Source organism: Mesitornis unicolor, unplaced genomic scaffold (genome assembly GCF_000695765.1).
Source record: "Mesitornis unicolor isolate BGI_N332 unplaced genomic scaffold, ASM69576v1 scaffold2699, whole genome shotgun sequence".
Classification (NCBI taxonomy): domain Eukaryota; kingdom Metazoa; phylum Chordata; class Aves; order Mesitornithiformes; family Mesitornithidae; genus Mesitornis; species Mesitornis unicolor.
Genome location: NW_010205036.1, coordinates 15,926 through 34,731, shown reverse-complemented (window position 1 = coordinate 34,731; position 18,806 = coordinate 15,926). Strand labels below are relative to the sequence as shown.

At 50.2% G+C, this 18,806-nt stretch overlaps 1 protein-coding gene across 1 annotated transcript in view; it reads left to right on the top strand.

Moving 5' to 3' along the window:
* ARID1A (AT rich interactive domain 1A (SWI-like)) overlaps nucleotides 1-18,806 on the top strand; it is a 35,980-nt gene that overhangs the window by 3,511 nt on the left and 13,663 nt on the right. The window contains exons 4-7 of the mRNA XM_010191233.1: nucleotides 14,797-15,037; nucleotides 15,420-15,509; nucleotides 16,226-16,393; nucleotides 17,020-17,335. Coding sequence (XP_010189535.1) covers nucleotides 14,797-15,037; nucleotides 15,420-15,509; nucleotides 16,226-16,393; nucleotides 17,020-17,335 — 815 coding nt within the window. The remainder of the gene's footprint in view (nucleotides 1-14,796; nucleotides 15,038-15,419; nucleotides 15,510-16,225; nucleotides 16,394-17,019; nucleotides 17,336-18,806) is intronic.

Below are 18,806 nucleotides of genomic sequence, written 5' to 3'. Positions count from 1 at the left end.
GCCACTGAAGTAATTGAAGAAATTGCTGGAGCTGGAGCGGTGGGAAGTCCTGTTCAGTGGCTTTGCTGATGGAGCCTCCATGAATCCTCCAATCAGCGCCCTCTGACTCAGATTATAGGAATTAAGTTGCTCTGCTTAGCAAAAGTGGCTCCTTCTCAGCACCGAGTGGGAGTTTGTTTTATACCGTGTGGTTAAATGTGGTTGGCCCTCTTCAAGTTTTCCCTTTTCCCGAGCGTTTTCAGAAGAAGATGGCCACAGTGAGGGTGGAGGAACCAGAAACCAGGGGGTTGGGTCCAGTTGAAAGCTTTAAATGCCCACCAGTTTCTGGTCAGGTACTCAGGGGGGTTTGCTGATGAGAAATCCAGGGTGCAAAAAAAAATGGGGTCTGGCTTTTGGAATTTTAATACAGCTTTTTAGGTAGGATTTTAATTAAGTTTTAATATAAAGCTTTAAACAGACTTCACAGTCACCTTGTTTTCCTGACTTTACCACCAAATAATTTGCATTTAGGAAATCAAAGAGTCTTTCGCTTACCCACCCTCAGTGTATTTTTGGGCTTTCTTTTTGCTGATAGGCAAAAATAAATTAAAAAAAAGGAGACCCCTTGCAGAAACCCACCCTTATTCTTGTACGTGTTTCACAGTGCCTCGTCTCTTCACGAGGGTCTTGCAGGACAAGACCAGCACCATCTGTGAACTGGGAAATGCAGTGGTGCTGCGGGGTGGTGTGAAGGGAGGACCACTGAGGTGTGTGAAGCCAACTCCTTGTTTCCAGGATCAGTCTCTTGCATGAGATGTGGCCTGGGGATGCTTGGAAACAAAGGAGCTACGTGGAAGGGTGCTATCAATTTCATTTTATCTTCCTTGTATTGCTCGGTGTGTCTGTTTTAGGAAGTTTTATCCTACTCGGGAGGATTCCTGGGTCCCCGTTTTCCCATTACGTATGACTTACAGAAACGTGTATTTTTTTGTGGGCTTTTCATTTCTTTGGTGGAGTTTGGAGCCGTTTTCCAAGCCTCAGTGGGTGCTGTGCAATGGCTCACGGAGTATCTTGGAATCGGGGCAAATGGGGCCGTGCATCATCGTTAATTAAACATAGATCAGTGGGGAAAAAGGAGGTTGCTGCTTTTTAGGTTCTTAGGAAGAGTAAAATGTACAGACCCGGTGCCTTACACCTCGATATTGTACCTCAACATCAGTGTTGGAATTTGAAGCAATAAAGGAGGGATGTTTCTTTGGCCATTTCAGGGGTGGTGATGTCCTGGATGGGGACGTGGTTGAGTTGTGCAGCTCCTGTGGGCTCTTGCTGGATTTGTTAGGATCTGCCTGAGAAATGACACATTGGTCTGGGTGGGGGCCTTCAAGATACCCTCCCTGTAATAATTTTTGTGAAACTAAACCTTTTCCTGACGGTGCTCCTATGTCAGATTGCTGATTTCTCTGATGCTTTGCTCATCTGTAAGTAGCAAAATGCCTGGTCCTCCATTTCTGCTCGTGTTTCAGGCTGTTTTATTTTAAATATTTCCTGGTTTGTTCTTCCCTTTCTGAAGATGATACTTGCTGTATTTTGGGGGAGAGCACTGCTAATGTGAACTCCCTGATGCCTTTAAAGTGGTGCATCCACATGGGTGTCCGGGCTGGTTCTCTCTTCCCGTAGCAGACCAGGAGTCTGTGTCAGGATGCAGCTGAACTGCACTGAGGTCGCTGTGATGCAAGGGAGCAGCCAAGTGTAGGCTTTGGTGTCTGGGTCTAACAGAGGAGTCGTAATCCTCAGTAAAAATCTCTTTTTTACCCAGCAGATTCCCCAGCCTCTTCTCCTCAGTGAAGAATTCTCCCTGGCAAGTCGTACCCACTTTATTTGGTGTCTTTACCTTTTGAGGCTTGGGTTCGGAGTGTGTAGGAGTCAAATATTTCCAGCTGCTCGTTACCTTCTGCTGTGACACAGACGGTGCTGGTAGCAAGTATAGGGGGAACAAATCTGGTGCTAGGGCATCGGTTTGGGTTGCAAATCAGTTCTGCTGCAGAGTTCTGTGGAGTTTTAGGGATTTGGGGGAGGAATTTTGTGTCTAGATCAGGGAACAGATTATTGTCTTGCAGCAGTCTCTTCTGAGCCTGAGCGCGAGTTCCTGGTGTCTTTGAGGTGGACGGAGATTGGAGCATCAAGACAGCGGTTGCCACGCCGGGCTATTTATACCCTCCCAACCACAGAAAGTGGTGTCTGTGGTGTTAGGACTTCCAGGTTGGCCAAAGGCCATTTATGAAGCAAAACTGATTTGGCACCAGAATACACTGGCTTGTGTTTGCTTTCCGCTGGATCTTCTGGGGGTTTTTTCAGTGAAGCTTTCCTGCCTGTGGAAACCAAAACGTTTGTGAGGGGTCTTGTTTCCAGCAGCGCTTCGATGGGAAAGGTTCTGCATGGGGTGGGACTTCTGATTAAACCAGGATAGATACAGGCAAGGTTTTGGAGGGCCTGGATGTCCTTGGCCTGTTCTGGTCCGTGTACTCCACATCGCTGATCTGGGCAACTTCTTTTCATCTGAATTACTCAGTATTAGGCTTTTTTGGAAACAGTTTTGCTTGTTCAGGTACGTTTCGATTTGGTTTCTCTCTGACTTCAGATCTTTCGATGGCGGAAAGGAATATAACCAACCTAAACCAAATTCCTGATCCATGTTTAACTTCTGAACGTGCTTCCTGGCCCTGGGTCTTTGCAGTATGGATGCAGCAAAATCAGGTTTTTTGGGAGTGGAGAGGATTGAGGCTGTGGAGTTTTGGCTTGAGCAGAAAGAGCCCTTCTGTGAATACCCCCAGCAGCTGTGGCACGGTTGTGGTTTGGTTTTACCTCTTCCTCTCCTAAGTAGTTTCTGAATTCGGACGCTGGAGGCTGTCGGGGAAGCACGGTGTGGATTTTCCGCGGTCATTGCAGCCTGTGCTCCGTAGGTACCTGAAGTGGAATAAAGTTGAGCTCTGTCTGCTGCATCCCCTGACCTGGAAATAACGGATGCAACAGGCTGAAATACAACAAAACCCAGAGTCTCAGCGCTGCCGTGGATGGGGCAGGAGGTGCAGCCCGGGAAATGAAGGTTTTCTTCCAAAGTCTTAAGATTACTCACTTTTTTTGGGGAGAGAGGGGAAAATAACCTCTTACGGTTGAATCTGGTGGTCACTTCAAGCTCTTTTTATTTTCCTTTTTATTCCATATGGGACTTCCTGCTCCTGTTTGGGTTGTATTTGGCCTTTCTTACTGCTTGCCTGAGGAGAGGGATTGACGCCGTGTGCATTTCAAAGCAGGGCGGTTGTGTGGCGTCGCAGTGGATGTGCACATCAACGCACGGCACCCGAACCCGAAACGCTGCTGTGACGTGAAGATTTCTATCCCAAGTCATCACGAGACGGCGAATTAAAAACATTTTCCTCAGCTTTTTTTGGTGTCGTTGCAGCCGTCGTTTTCGTGTGGTTTCTTCAGGAAGCTGTGCCTTTATTTTCCCCTATTTTTTGTTTTTAAATTTCTAATAAACTTCCTAGCTCTGGAGAGCATGGATTCCCGCTCACGAACCCGCCCTCATCTTCCAGCAACACGTTTGACGCCGCCGACCCGCTTCTCCTTGCTCAGCCATTTGTCCCTGTGGCAATTTTTGCTCTTCCCACCCCTTCCTCCCAGTTTCCACTGACTTTAATCCCCCCTGCTGCTCAGGGGGATGCTCCCCACCCCACGCTGCATCGCCGGGGCTGCTCGGAGCCTTCTCCGCCTCCGTTCGCCATCCCTCGCGAGACGATGCCGGTGCAGCGGGGCTGTGCTATGCTCGATGCCGGGCTCGTTTCCTGTTTCTATTCTGGTCACCAGCAGCTCAGCTCCGCTTCCTGCCTGCACGCCTCGCACAGATTCTCCTCACCACCCCCCCCCGGCCTTTCCTTTGCTTAGGAGCGGTTTCGGTTACGGACCCAACCAAAAGAGGAGCCGGCGATTTCGGCGTGGGGACGGCTGGCAGCTCGCTCGGCTGAGGACAAGCTCTGGTTCTTCTAGGCCTGGTCAGGGTGACGAGGCGGGTGGGTGTTTTCAGAGTCACTGAATGTTAGGAGTTGGAAAAGACCTCGGTTTTTAATCGGTTTTAATCAGGAAATTGCTGTAGGATGAGCAGTTCTGGTCATGGATCCCCAGAGATGGTCCGTGCTCTGTCACACGCGTCCCCCGCGCTGCTGCGGCCTGCGAACGTGGAGCCACTGAAGCTCACGCCTCTGCTTTTAAACACGCTTTCAAGAAGCTCCTTGTCACAGGGCAGGGAGAGCAGGTTTTCACTTCCTTTTTGCTGCTGACTTGGTGTCATCGGAGACCCTTTAAAGTGTGCGGAAGCCTCTTGTCAGCCTGGTGTCGGCCATACTGACCTCATCCCCTTCCCTTTCCATCCAAACGGCTCCCACACCAGGTGCTGGTGTCACCTTCGTCTCCTGCGTGGGGTAAACAAAGGTGTTTTAACTTTGGCTGGCAGAGCTGCACGCGATTTAAACGCTGCCACACCTGAGCTTTCCATTTACAGGGCTCATTTCCCACTTAACGTCCTTTTGTTGTGCTGGGTTGACTCGTCCTGGAGGTGTGCGCGGTCAGAAATGGCGTGGAGGAAACTTTCCACATGGAGCTTGAATGGCAGGGCCCAAGGCTTGTGCTGCTCGGGTGGGCTTGTGCCCGCACCCTTTTGGCTGTGGGGTTCGTGCTGTGATCTCAAACAAGGCCTGGTAATTGCAGGAGGAGTTGTGTGGTTATTTTTTATTATAATTTTGAATCAATTCTTACCCAGGAAAAGAGAAACCTTTATTTGAAACAAGTTCCATGGCTCTGTTACCTCTTCCCGTGTGCGCTTGCTGCTCGAGCCAGGGCGAGCTCCTGTACTTGGCACTGGGGAGGCCGCACCTCGAGTGCTGTGTTCAGTTCTGGGCCCCTCACTAGAAGAAGGATGTGGAGATTGTGGAGCGTGTTCAGAGCAGAGCCACAAGGATGGGGAGGGCTCTGGAGAACAAGCCTGATGAGGAGCGGCTGAGGGAACTGGGCTTGTTTAGCCTGGAGAAGAGAAGGCTGAGGGGAGACCTCAGCACCACCTCCAACTGCCTCAAGGGAGGTTGTGGAGAGGTGGGTGCTGGGCTCTTCTCCCAGGTGATGGGGGATAGAACAAGGGGAAACGGCACCAAGCTGTGCCAAGGGAGGTTCAGGTCAGAGATAAGGAGGAAGTTCTTTACTGAGAGAGTTGTCAGAAGCTGGACCAGGCTGCCCAGGGAGGTGGTGGAGTCCCCGTCCCTGGATGTGTTTAAGGAGCGGGTAGATGAGGTACTTAAGGATATGGTTTAGGGGGTAGACAGGAGCGGTTGGACGTGATGATCTCAGAGGGCTTTTCCAACCGAGCCATTCTGTGATTCTGTGAAAGGGGAATTTCCTCTGCTCTTTCCCAACGCGTCTCCGGTTTCTCCGTCCCATCCGGATCAGCGGTGCCTGGGCCCCGGTGTGGGATCGCAGTCAGGTTTGTGACTGGAAGGGGCTTCTCCAGGGCTGCCCCAGCTGACGGTGTTGGGTCTCGGCCGTAGCCCCTCATATCGCTCCATGGCTGCGTCCCCGTGGGCACGACAGATTTTGGGAAGGAGCTGCCAGCTTTCAGCTGTCTCTTCAGCAGCTTTTTCCAGTGAGAGCACTGCCAGATTCATCAGGCTTGCAAATACCTGCTGCTTCAGAAATCTTGTCCTCTCCTAAAATCTTCCTTCCTTCCTTCTGCTTTTTGATTCTGTCACTCTTTATTGTTTCAAAGAGGCCGATAAGAGAAGCCAAGCTACCTTAAAATCCAAAGTATCGGTCTGAACAGGGGCCTTTTCAATTTTGTGAGTGTTCCAGCCTCCTGCCTTTGCTGCGTTTCCTTGCCCACCCCAACGCGTGCGGTTGGCATGGTGGCACAGTCACGTGCGAGATGACTAAATGCTTTGGAGCCTGAGCTGAACACATCGGAGACAGGGAAGCGCCTTCAGAGAAAGCGCTGCTGGGGAGCTGGAATATCCTCACGGCTGGCAACAGGAGGGCAGCTCCTGCCTCTGACGGGATTTGGCACTTTATATGGGCTGGGGTTTGTCTTCAGGCTGAGGTAGAACACTTAAAAACCTCTGAAGGGTAAATAAACCCCTTTAAATAAAGGGGTTATCATTTTCCTTCCCAAGGCCTGGTGTCAGCCCGTCCTTTCTGACCAACGTGATCAACTCGTGGGCATCCAACACCCTCCACAAAATCAGTGTTGCTCATTGTGCTCGGAGTCTTTGTTCCTGCAGCTCATTTTGGGGTCAGCGTTGCTGTTGAAGCTGGAGGTTTCATCCCTTTGCGTGGTAACACCGCTAAATAGAGAATTAGTTGTGTTTAGCCTAAACCAGGACATTTGGCAACGCTGCAGCTGGGTGGCCGGGCCAACGTCTGTGTTAGCCAAAGCGACACGGCTCCATCAAGCAAAACTTCAGCATTTCCCACTGCTGACTGGAGTGTTTCATGTTGTGTCGATGTTGAGATAAATCTGCGAGTGCTTTTTAGGAGCCAGGCGGCTTTCCAAGGGTTCAGTGGAGACTCCTCTCTTCTGGAGAGTTTGATGCTGCGTATCCTGGCTCCTGCAGAAGAGCTCAGCAGCCCGCACTCCCCTGGTCGAGGCTTTTCCCTGGTTGTTCTGGGGTGAATCGCTTTGCTCCTCTACTTTGTGCTGCAACAACGGCTCTTGAATCCCTCCAAAGACCGAGAATAAGCGATGTGCTACTCTGCTCAGCGTTTGGAGGGGGAGGAAAGCCCCCTCACGCTGTTTTTTTTAAATACAAATCGTATTTGGAGGGGGAAGAGCAGGGGGGTGGCACAGGGTAGGAGCAGTAGATGTGATTAAAGCTCCTGCCGAGTAGATCTGTGGGAGTGGAGTATCGACCTCAGAAAAAAATCAATGGCTGCTGCGGTGGCAGCGCTGGCTGCTCTGTGCCGGCTCCCGTTGCAGGAATGTGGTCAAGCCAGCAGCGCTTCCCTCTGCCGTCCCCCCCCCCCTTTTTAATTCGGTACCCGCTTTCTGCAGACGACCGGGCTCACCTCGATGTGCCCAGGTGCATTGGAGCAGCAGCTTGTTTCTGCCATGGGAGTAACGTTCCCGGTGTGACGCTGAGCCCCTCCTCCCGACAGCCTCCTTTTTCCTGCAGTGCAGCCAGAGCCAGCAGCTCCTCCGGTTTCTCTGAAGCCAGCCTGGAAGAAGGAGCTTTTCAGCTGCTTTTTTTGAGCAAGGAAACGGCACGGATCTGCCTCGTTTGTTGTAGTCCCCATCTTAGGTTTGTAATTGTCGGCGCCAATGCCTGCGAGGAGCTTAAAATCCTCGTAAAGGAAGGGAACATGGACTCCATCAGCAGGGGCTGAAGCCTCCATGGTGTTACCTGCCCTGGTGTTTGTTTTAGTGGGCAGGTGTTTTCCCCTTGAAGTAGTAAAAGTCTCTGGCACTTAGTTCCTTTACTTAAGGACTGCTCGGATGAGTAAGTGGCATGTAATAGGTCCTGAATGTTCTTATGTGTGCTTAGTTTCGTCACCAGGATCGTGTGTTTTCCTCCAGAACAGGGTGCAGCAGACCCGGGAGCTCTTGGTTTGTGGTTCCCTACGTGCGTTCCTTGCTTGGATCAGAGCTTCAGCTTCCAGGGACTGCTCCGAGGGGTCAAACCCTGCGATTTCATTGCATAATTAAATCCCTTTATTCCTTCCAAGTGCTGATCCTGTCCCATTTTTAAGGGGGATAGAAGAGGCAAGGCCATGAATTGAAACAGCTTTTATAAAGCGCAGACGGGTACTGTGCAGCTCACAGTGAGCTTCGTCCTGGGCATTCCCTGTTTCTATGGCAGGACAAAGTCATCTGTCCCTGTGAAACTAAAGGCAAACTTTCCAGTGTCTTGGAGAGTAAGAGGCGAGAGCTACGTGGAGGAAAGCTGTAGGAGGTCAAGGAGACACCAGCTTGTGTTGCTTGGCTTTGGGTATAGTTGATATATTTGGGTATATTTGTCTTTACTTGTGTTGTGTACCTCGGGAATGCGGATGAACACGCTTCCCACATGTGCATGGACAAAAAAATCAGTGGTGGCTAAACTGGCAGCTTAAAAGTGAGTGTTTTTTTGTTTCTGCCTCTCTCCTCCCGAAGTACAACACAGCACAGCACATGGGAACAGAGTGTTAACAGGATCTTTCCTTTCACTTCAAATTCCAGAGATGTTCTCGATGTGGAGAGAGATTTTATCGCAGGGACATCCTGCACGCGTCCTTCCTCCTCCTCCCCTGTGCCTCCTGTCCAGGTCATCAGGAAGGTGCTTTTGGTGCTGTAAAGGTGGGCTCGTTGTCTCCTGCACAATAACCCATGGTCGAAGAGCAGAGTGAGGCCGGTGGTGGTCTTCTCTGGGAAAACTCGTATATTTTGGGGGATTTTTGGGCTTTGGGATGGTTCACTTCCTTCTCACGGCGATGTTTTGTGTTTGTGCTGGTGGATTTTGTCCGAATTTTAAGGCATGGCAGGGGAGATTGAGGTGGTGGCTGCTCAGAGCCTGAAAAACTCCGTTCTCTTTCATTTGTCAGCATGAAAAAACTTAGGGGACAGCAGATTATAACACAGTCTAGATGAAAAGCATCAACTGGATTTCTGCTGCGGCTGAAGTTGTGTTTCCCAGCTCCAAATTGTGGTTTTTACTGGGAATCAAACTGGAGGAGGCATTTGGTGAATGGGAAGGCAGTGGCAGGATGTGGAGCCCCCTCTGGACCCGTCAGTGAAAGCCTCACATCAGTTTTTTCAAGGTGTTTCTATGGATGTGGTGTGAATCTGTGTAAATCTGGTGTAAGTGGAGCACGGGGAGGTCTCCGGGCCACGTTGTGTTACGAGATCAAGTGGTTTGTGAAGCATAACATGCAGGATTTGGTTGTCTGTGCTGTAGGAGGAGGAACGGGTCTACCCATTTTCTCAAAATAGCTGGGAGATCCTCGCTTGCCAGTCAGCTGTGTCATTTTGGTGATGGGATTGTGGGATTTGGGGTGTGGAAATAACGGGGAATGAAAGCCAGCAATGTGCCCTTGCGCCAAGAAGGCCAACGCCATCCTGGGGTGGATGAGAAGGGGTGGTTGTAGGGCAGAGAGGTTCTCCTGCCCCTCTGCTCTGCCCTGCTCACACCACAGCTGCAATCTTGTGTCCAGTGCTGGGCCCTCAGGTCAAGAAGGACAGGAACTGCTTGAAAGAGTCCAGCAGGGCCACAGAGATGCTGGAGGGAGTGGAGCATCTCCTGCTGAGGAGCGGCTGAGGGAGCTGGGGCTCTTGAGCTTGGAGCAGAGGAGCCTGAGGGGTGCCCTCATTCCTGGGGATCCATTGGGAAAGGGCAGTGTCAGGAGGAAGGAGCCAGGCTCTGCTCTGGGATGGCCAATGCCAGGACAAGGGGCAATGGTCCCAAGCTGGAGCACAGGAGGTTCAAGCTGAAGATGAGGCCAAAGTTTGTGAGTGTGAGGGTTATGGAGCATGACCCAGGCTGCCCAGAGAGGTTGTGGAGTCTCCTTGTGTGGAGACACCCAAAGCCCTGGCCGTGTTCCTGTGTGACTGCTCTGGTGATCCTGCTCTGGCAGGGGTTGCACTGGGGGAGCTCTCCAGGTCCCTTCCAACTCCTCACATTCTGTGATTCTGTGTGTGAAAGGACAAGCTTGTGATTTTGAAGCACTGATAGTCCTTGAACAAGTGGAAAAGAAAGCGCAGAGCAAACAAAATCATAAAGCAGGTATTTCAGTTAGGCAGGAGCAAGGAAGAGGCTTTTCCCCTTTCAGGAAGGATCACAGAATGAATTTAGCCCTGGTCTGGCTTGTGAACATCTTTATGGAAACACCTTGTCTGCAGATTGACGAGCTGCCCTGCAGACGATCGTTTCCTGTGGTGATCTGACAGCGTCCGACTGCGCCGCTTCCCTCTCCCCACGTTTTCTGTGTGCATTCAGGTTGGGGCTGGGCTGCACTTTGCTTTCTGGTCAGTCCTCCTGCTCTTCCAGATCACTGGGCCGGGCCAGAGCCTCGTATCTCTTCTCCTCTGGCGTTTTGTTACCTTGATGTGCAGCATTTCGGGTTGTTTCATCTTCAGGTTTGTTTAACAAACCAGCTTGTATCAGATAGTGAAAGAAATAAACGGTGGTGGCTCTTTTCATATCAAAGCAGCCGCGCCGTTTCCCTCGCGTTGGTCATGCCAGGACTCGCAACCCCGTCCCCGAGCTGGATGAACTCCCCTGCCCCCTGCTCTGGGGAGCAGATGGTGCGATTTCGGGCAGGGTTTTGTTGTGGTGCGGAAAGGAGGCGTTAGCTGCCGAGCCCTCGGTTGTCAGCGCTGCCGACAGACCCGTGCTGGCACCCGCGCACGTCGGGCAACCAGTCGCAGCTGGAACGGTTATCGTCGCGGGGTCCCCGTGGGCTTCCGCTATCAGGTCACATCCCAAAATAACACTGGGCAGTATTTCAAGTGAAGAAACTCAGGCTTTGGGGCCGCAGCCAGCCTGGAGTGTGAGATTCTGTGTGAAATAGTTGGATTCCCTCCAGCGTTTTTGATCTGCATGGCAGATGAGCAATAAAATGCATAAAAACCACATTGGAAACACGTGAGGAAATTCTCCAGACCCTGACGTTTCCTTCGAGTTGGCAGAGCCGCTGCTGTCGAGCCTCACCTCCTGTCTCGGCTCCCTTGGCTGCAGGAAGGGGAGAGCCCTTCTCCCGCTGCTGCTTCCCAGACCCCTCCTGATGCTCCGGGGGAAGCGAATAAAACCTCCCCGACCCCATCTCCGCTTGGGCTCCATCCAGGACCCCCTGACAGCAGCAGATCTCCGTTATTTCATTGAGCTTTTCTATTTTATTTAAAGTCCTCTTTGCTATGGCCACCCTTAAAACGGTCCCTAAAGAGATGGAGATCTTGCTTTTTTTTCCCCCCAGTTTGTGGTGCTCTTGAGTAAACAGGATATTATTGCTGGAGGGTATCACTTAGGTTTAATTACAAATAAAGCAGGATTTTGCCTTGATGGTTGGCATCTTGAGAAGATAACTTGGGAGGTGGAAAACAGCCCCTTACCTATGGGCTCCTTGTGCTTTGGCATCCCTGCCCCTGCTTCTCTCTGTGCAGGATTCGTATTTCTGGGGAACGTAGTCCTCTAAATAACACCTGGAAAACGCTGCTGGGGTGGCAGAGCATTTCTCTGCTGGGAAATTATTGTTAAAATCTGTATCACAGACATTTAGAGGTGAGAGTCACTTTACAAGTTACTTGATTTTTCATGGTCCTGTTCCAATTCGAGTCTTAACATCCCAGAAAGGTTCGCGTAATTCACTTTGAACTTCCTCAAGCTGATGATCCGCGTCCGATCCGCAGCCTTGCGGCTGGAAGCCGCGTTTCCAAGGCGTGAGGTCCGTGGTGGAATGCCAGCAATGCGGAGGGGCCCTCGCTCGCACGTCTACAGCAACCCCACATTAACCTGCTTAATTAAAACTGAATGCTTTGAAATGACTCGCAGTACTTGGGTTAAGCTTTGCTGTTTTAGAGCTTGGGGGATCGCTCAGGAGTTAATTTTCAAACCGCTTTTCACGTTGCTTCGTTTTATGTCTTGCAGATCTTCTCATGCCCTGCATCACCAAGTCACATCCTCAGTCTGCCTGGCGCGAGTACGAACACTTCTCGTACCGTGGGGCAGACCATGACCTCCTCAGCTCCTGGAGGCCAAACTCCTTTGCTTTTTTGGAGAACCCTGTCCCTTGAACTCCTGATAGCAGAAGGAGACCTTCACATTTCACCTTGCTCTCTACCTGTCCTCCCATGCCATTATTTTGTCTCAGGTGTACATTTCTAATGTATTTTTTTTCCTTTGAGCCTGAAAATCTCTCCTGGAAGTGGCTGCAGGCTCTGCCCCTCCGCTCTGAAGGATTAAAGTGCATCGTGGTGGGGGTTTTAAAAGGGTTTTGGCCTCCAACTTCATTTCAGTGATGGTGAAAACAAAGTTTGGATGCTTTTGGTGCTTCAGACTATAAGTACCTTAATGCATTTAAGAGAAATATTGGCTGTTTGCATCCAATTTTAGGTAGAGCTGAGTTGGCTTCTGGACATTCTGATCCTTTCGCTGCCTTAGAGGGGAGTTTAGATGTGGATCTTGTATTGGCGGCTCAAGTGAGATGCAGTGGGTCTTGGGAAGAGGAGAGTTTTGCTCTTGTTTGTGTTGGTGGTTGCTTTTTAATGCAAAATGTTGGAAATTCTGTCTCTTTGCTCCCATTTTGGATGGTTTCTGCAGCAGGATTGTGGGGTTTGTGGGGGGAAGAACCAAGTAGGTGCATCAAGGAGCGATGCTTTTGATGTTACCATAGGGAGGTCATGAAAATTGCAGGAGCTCTTAGACACTCTTTTTTAGGCTTTTTCTGCAGTTTTTTAGCTTTCATGGAAATAAAACAAAGCTCTTTTTCTCTCAGGAAGGCAACACCTCAGCAGTAAGCAAATGTACCCTGAGACTGTCGCGCAGGAAATGATCTCTCAGACAGCAGCAGTAATGGAAGGGGAGGAAGGCCGTGCTCTGCACTGAGCCATCTCACCAAGTGGCACGCGTTTTCAGTTCAAATGTAGCATTTTCCAGCATTTGTTAGAATAGTTTTGATCAATTTCTGCTGTTAAAATAGACGAGATTGCCCTGCTGCAGCAGACAACTGAATGTCCAGGTGTGAGGAGGTGGTTGGATGTCTCTGGGTCACTTTTAACTCTTCCATAACTGCAGTTTTCCACTGCCTAGGACGTGGTGATGTGCTGTTCTCCAGCTTTAGATGACGGGGATGTGCTGTCAGGGCCTTTTCACACCTCACCTGGCAGACACAAGTTAAGAGGGCTCTTGCTTGCTTCCGAAGGCTGATAGGTTTGCAGTATCTTGTGTCCGACGTCCTTCCGTGCTGCACAGAGCCAGGAAAACGTTATCCAAACCACTGCTAAACACGGTGTAAACGAGAGCAGGGTGTCCGAGTTATTGATCAGTTGGCTCAGCCTTTCTGCCTGATCTTTTAAATGAGGTTGGCTCTGCTCAGCTGAATTCCGTGCAGGGGGAGCTGCTCTGAGACACCTTCAGGGCTCAGCCCTGAACACTCCTGATCCAGGGTTGATTGCTCTGAAAGCCCTAACGAAGGGTGGGGTAAGTCCACGGGTGAAGTCCATAAGCTGTGGTTTGCCACTTCTTCACCTGCTGTGATCCTCGAGCCTCCAGCAGAGATTTTATCTGATCTCTGCGATAGTTTCACAGAATCACAGAATGGCTCGGTTGGAAAAGCCCTCTGAGATCATCACGTCCAACCGCTCCTGTCTACCCCCTAAACCATATCCTTAAGTACCTCATCTACCCGCTCCTTAAACACATCCAGGGATGGTGACTCCACCACCTCCCTGGGCAGCCTGTTCCAGCTTCTGACGACCCTCTCAGTACAGAACTTCCTCCTTATCTCTGACCTGAACCTCCCTTGGCACAGCTTGGTGCCGTTTCCCCTTGTTCTATCCCCCATCACCTGGGAGCAGAGCCCAGCACCCACCTCTCCACAACCTCCCTTGAGGCAGTTGGAGGTGGTGCTGAGGTCTCCCCTCAGCCTTCTCTTCTCCAGGCTAAACAAGCCCAGTTCCCTCAGCCGCTCCTCATCAGGCTTGTTCTCCAGAGCCCTCCCCATCCTTGTGGCTCTGCTCTGAACACGCTCCAGAATCTCCACATCCTTCTTCTAGTGAGGGGCCCAGAACTGAACACAGCACTCGAGGTGCGGCCTCCCTAGTGCCGAGTACAGGGGGATGATCACCTCCCTGGCCCTGCTGGTCACGCTGTTTTTAATACAGGCCAAGATGCCGTTGGCTTTTCTGGCCACGTTACAACTTCCCCGCTTTCTGTTCAAATGCTCCAGCATTTACTCTGTCCCAGCCTGTTGTGTGCTCATTTACTCAAGCCTGAGTAGCTGATGCACCTGATTATCAAGCAGCTGGTGCGATCGTGCGCGTTGGATCTGAATTTCGTCTTCTTGGAAGTGTCCCCAGTTTTCAGCCTCGCCAGCTGATTTTTGGCGCTGTCGCTTTGCAGTCGCTGCTGTGGCAATGGGAAGTTTCAGCTGTTTTGGGCTTCTCGTGCTTTTCTTCTTCAGGATGGACACGTGTAGGAAAAAGGGTGTTTTCTAGCCTTGTCTTCAGGAAAAGTTCAACTTTCCAGGCTGGTACCGTAACTGCTGATTTTTGCTGTCTTTGAAGAAAGGGAAGTGGGAACCCTGAGGAGTATTTTATGGTTTTCCTTTAAATCTCTGGTTAGTTTGTTTTTATCCATCTCAAGTGAGTCGTTTCCCAGCTCATAAGAGGTTTATGAATTAATTATGGCAAAGCAGGAGTTTTCTGTCTTTCGGAGCCTGAGCCACGTTTCTCTTCCAAGCCACGATCGCATGGACCGTCTCCTGTTTGCAGTTTCAGGTGTATTGCTGATGAAATCTTTAATTTCTCACCTCTAAACTGCTTTAAAAGAAACAAGTAGGAGAATTATCTGGTTGTTTGGACCATCAGCAAGCCAGCAAGGGAACTCGGGTTCGGAGACAAGCAGCAGGACAGACCACATTTGGCAGTACCTCAGTCTGCAGCAGCCTTCGTTACTGCCCATGACACGAGCGGAGTTCATTGATTCCCATTTGTAGTGTGCCTAGGGGAGAAGCGCGCTCGCTCTTAGTGCTATGTGAGAAAACGGGCCCCTGTCTGCTTTATTTTTGCCTGATCTGTTTCTCTGTGTGTTGCAGGACCTGTCTGGTTCAATAGATGATCTACCCATGGGTACCGAAGGAGCCCTGAGTCCTGGAGTAAGCACGTCAGGGATTTCCAGCAGTCAAGGAGAGCAGAGTAACCCAGCTCAGTCTCCTTTCTCTCCACATACCTCTCCTCACCTGCCAGGCATCAGAGGACCCTCCCCATCCCCTGTTGGCTCTCCAGCAAGCGTTGCTCAGTCCCGCTCTGGTCCGCTCTCCCCTGCTGCAGTTCCAGGTAACGCTGCTCGGCACGTGGCGATATTTCAGTGGGAATGCCTCAGTGCAGCTGGAGAGGGAGTTCAAGTGGCCAGTGGGGAAGAACTGGCCGGTGTCTGTACTGTGTGGTTATTGAGGTCGTGTGGGCTCATTTGTTTCCTTTTAAATGCCTGTAACTTTGAAAGGATGCAGCGAGATGGGTGGGATGGCTGGTAAACCAGCCGTGTCGTTTTGCTGGGTGAACGTGACTGATCCTCGTTGTGGCCAGCAAACCCTTGTCCTAAAGTTGTGTGTAGTTCTGGTATTTAATGCTCTTGTAGTTCTGGTATTTGATACTCTTGCGTCCTGGGGTTTGTGGCGTGCAGTTTTTGTGACTAACCGCTCTCCTGTTTGTGGTGTAGGCAATCAGATGCCACCCCGACCGCCCAGCGGCCAGTCGGACAGCATCATGCATCCTTCCATGAACCAGTCAAGCATAGCGCAGGATCGAGGTGTGTGCCATGAGTTAAAAAGATGTAATTGTAAAGCTAGATGTGTAACTAAAGATTACTTGCCCTGGTGCCATGGATTCATGGTGACATAGCACTTAAATCTGCTTTATCCAGGTTTATAAACTGCAAAAGTTTAGGCATCTTGCAGTGAATTCAGCCCTTGCCAGTTGTTTGGCCTCTTAATGCTCCATCCCAGCTGGCAGTTTGGCTTGTAAGATGTTTTCTCTGCCTTTTCACATGCTTTTCTGTGAACGTTGCTTGTCCAAGGTCCGTGACCTTAAGCTTCAAAATTAGAGGTGCTGGCAACAAGATTATGTGCCTTTTTTCCCAAAGAGAATAAGGTTCAGTGTGGGGGGAAAAATGCTTGTAAACCTTCAGATCTCTTGGCTTAAGGTATATGGTTATTATCACCCTGAGAAGACAAACAAGCAAACAAAAACCGGCAAGAAGCCCCAAGTATCTGCAGAGTCGTTCTGTCTACTCCTGTGACACCAAGGAGGTTTTTTTTTCTGGTTAAAACAGGAAATTGGATCTGTTATCTTAGCAGATAACGCTGGCTCCTTAATAGCAGCCACTGTAAAAATCTGTCTGGGCTGTTGCTGAAAGGGTTTTGTTAGTGGGTCCCGGGGGTTGCTGTTACCTAAGAACATGTGTGTCCAGTGGCACCTCTGGATGCTTTGCACTAATAACTGTCTGCTTTACATGCTGGGTGACAGGTTACATGCAGAGGAATCCTCAGATGCCCCAGTACAGCTCCCCCCAGCCCGGCTCAGCCTTATCTCCCCGCCAGTCTTCTGGAGGACAGATGCACGCTGGCATGGGGCCGTACCAGCAGAACTCCATGGGGAGCTACGGACCCCAGGGCGGGCAGTACGGACCTCAAGGTGAGGCATGGTCACACCTCACGGTGGGGACTGAGCTCAGCAGATACAAAGAGCCTTTATTGTAACATCTTGTCTTTGATCATCTGGTTTTATTTGTCCCCTTTAATGTGTGGGTAATACAAGATGGTGTGCTCCTTATGAGCTGCAAGGAGCTGTGCTTTGGTCGTGTTCAGATGGATGAAATGTGTTGCTTTCAGGGCTAGTTTTACTGCTAAATGTGGGATTCTTCCTCCTTTGAAAAGATGCGGGTTGTGCATCCAATAGAATAGAGAGGAAGGGGCATTTCTCTTTGGAGAGGGGGAAAATTGAGTGTTGTGTCTTTTGGAAAGGGTTAAGTGAGTTTTTCAGCTTCCTGACCTGGACCATTTATCTCGCTCTGCTTGGCTGAGGTTTTGGGAGAGTTTCAGGCAGCTTTTGAATCGATGTTGTTACTTGGCTGTGTCAAAACACATTTTACGTGGCTTATATCCAAGTACTTTGACTTTTTGTTGAGGTGTTACACACTCCCCCTCATCTCTGGTAGTGATCTTTAAATATTTGCCGATAGAAGATATTTTTTTTTTATGGTGATTCATAAACTAACGAGTCGAACGATGTTGTCTTCCCCTCCTTTTCCATCTCCTTAGGAGGTTACCCCAGGCAGCCAAACTACAACGCTATGTCCAATGCCAACTACCCCAGTCCAGGAATGGGAGGAACCATGAACCCCATGGGAGCAGGGAGCCAGATGCACGGGCAGACGGGTGTGCCGCCGTACAGCGGGCTTCCCCCGGGGAGGATGAGCCACGCCACCATGGGGAACAGACCCTACGGCCCGAACATGGCGAATATGCCACCTCAGGTGGGCTCGGGGATGTGCCCCCCGCCCGGCGGCATGAATCGCAAAGCACAAGAAGCGGCCGCCGCCGCCATGCACGCTGCTGCCAACTCCATCCAGAACAGGTGAGGGTGAGAGCTCTGTGCTCAGTCCCTTCCCTCTCTCACTCCTGAGTTTCGGAGCTGAGGATGGAATAACCCAAAGTTGGGCTGATATTGAACATCTGCTGCCTTGAAGGTTTGGCCTTCTTGGAGACCTTTTTCATCAACCTTAAGCTTTTAAAAAAGGAAGAGCATAAAGCTTGGACAAGCAGTGTGTTGGAATACCTCCTTGGTGACATGCTGAGGGAATTTTTAATATAGAATCACAGACTGTGTTGGGTTGGAAGGGACCTTTACAGCTCATCCAGTCCAACCCTGCAGTCAGCAGGGACATTGGTACCAGATCAGGTTGCTCACAGCCCATCAAGCCTGGCCTTGAATATCTCCAGGGATGGGGCCTGCACCACCTCTCTGGGCAACCTGTGCCAGTGATCTACCACCCTCATGGGGAAGAGCTTTTTCCTCATATCCAACCTAAATCTCCCCTTTCCTAGTTTAAAACCATTACCCCTTGTCCTATTGCTCCATGCCCCAGTGAACAGGGCATATATTCATAGATGAAATCTGTTTAACTCTGAGATCCCCTCAGTTGTTTTTGCTTTCTGGTCATCGTTGTTACACGAGTGATTTACAAGTCTCTGTGTGTGGTAAAGCCCACAAACTCAGCAGCCAGCTGTCCAGCTGCATATGTCTGAGCCGAGGCATTACTTGTCCCTGTAATGAACTTCTTCCTTTTAGGGCCGTGATGAGCAGCTGTGGGAAAGGGAGCAGGAATTCAGCACTGAACTTAGCAAATATGTTCTTTTTTCCCCTGCACACTTCAGAGTAGGTGTGTGTGACCAACCAGAATGCCTTGCGAGCCACAAACTTGCCTATAAATTGGGTTTTCCCGGTAAAGCTGTTAGAGATATTTGTTGTCTGACTGGGCTTTGTGCTCTTTATCCTGACTTAAGGGCTGCTTCTGCAGTCTCCTGTCTGATGTTGGCTCTGACTGCCAAGAGGTCGAGTTCCCAAACGCCAATAAAGCCATCAAAGGCTGTCCCTTTGAGTAACGGGTTTGAGCGACAGCGATCTGTGAGGTTTTCTGAGACATGTAAAATAATGTCGCTCGTGTGGGTAACAAAAAAAGGGAAGAAATAAAGCAGAATCATTAAATGTGGCCGGAGCGCTGCGCTGTTCATCTGTACAAATGATGTATTCTCACTTAAATGCACGGGGCTGCAGTATTTGCAGATCTGTTCTCTGTAAAGGCGACTTAACGACTGAAATGAAGTTCAGTTTGGGGCTGTAGCAGAACAAGATTAAAGGTGAAAACGTTCGGAAATGAAGTCTCTCTTTCAAAATGGTTTGCATCCCCTTTTCTTTTGAGAATGAGACTTAGGCTCAAGGGTAGCAAAGCTTTAAAAGAGCACCCGATCTTTGGTCTTGTGCTGGAAAAGTGAGCTGGAAAAAGCCACTTGTCCCTTTCCTTTGTAGAAGGTTTCTTGTAGCAAAC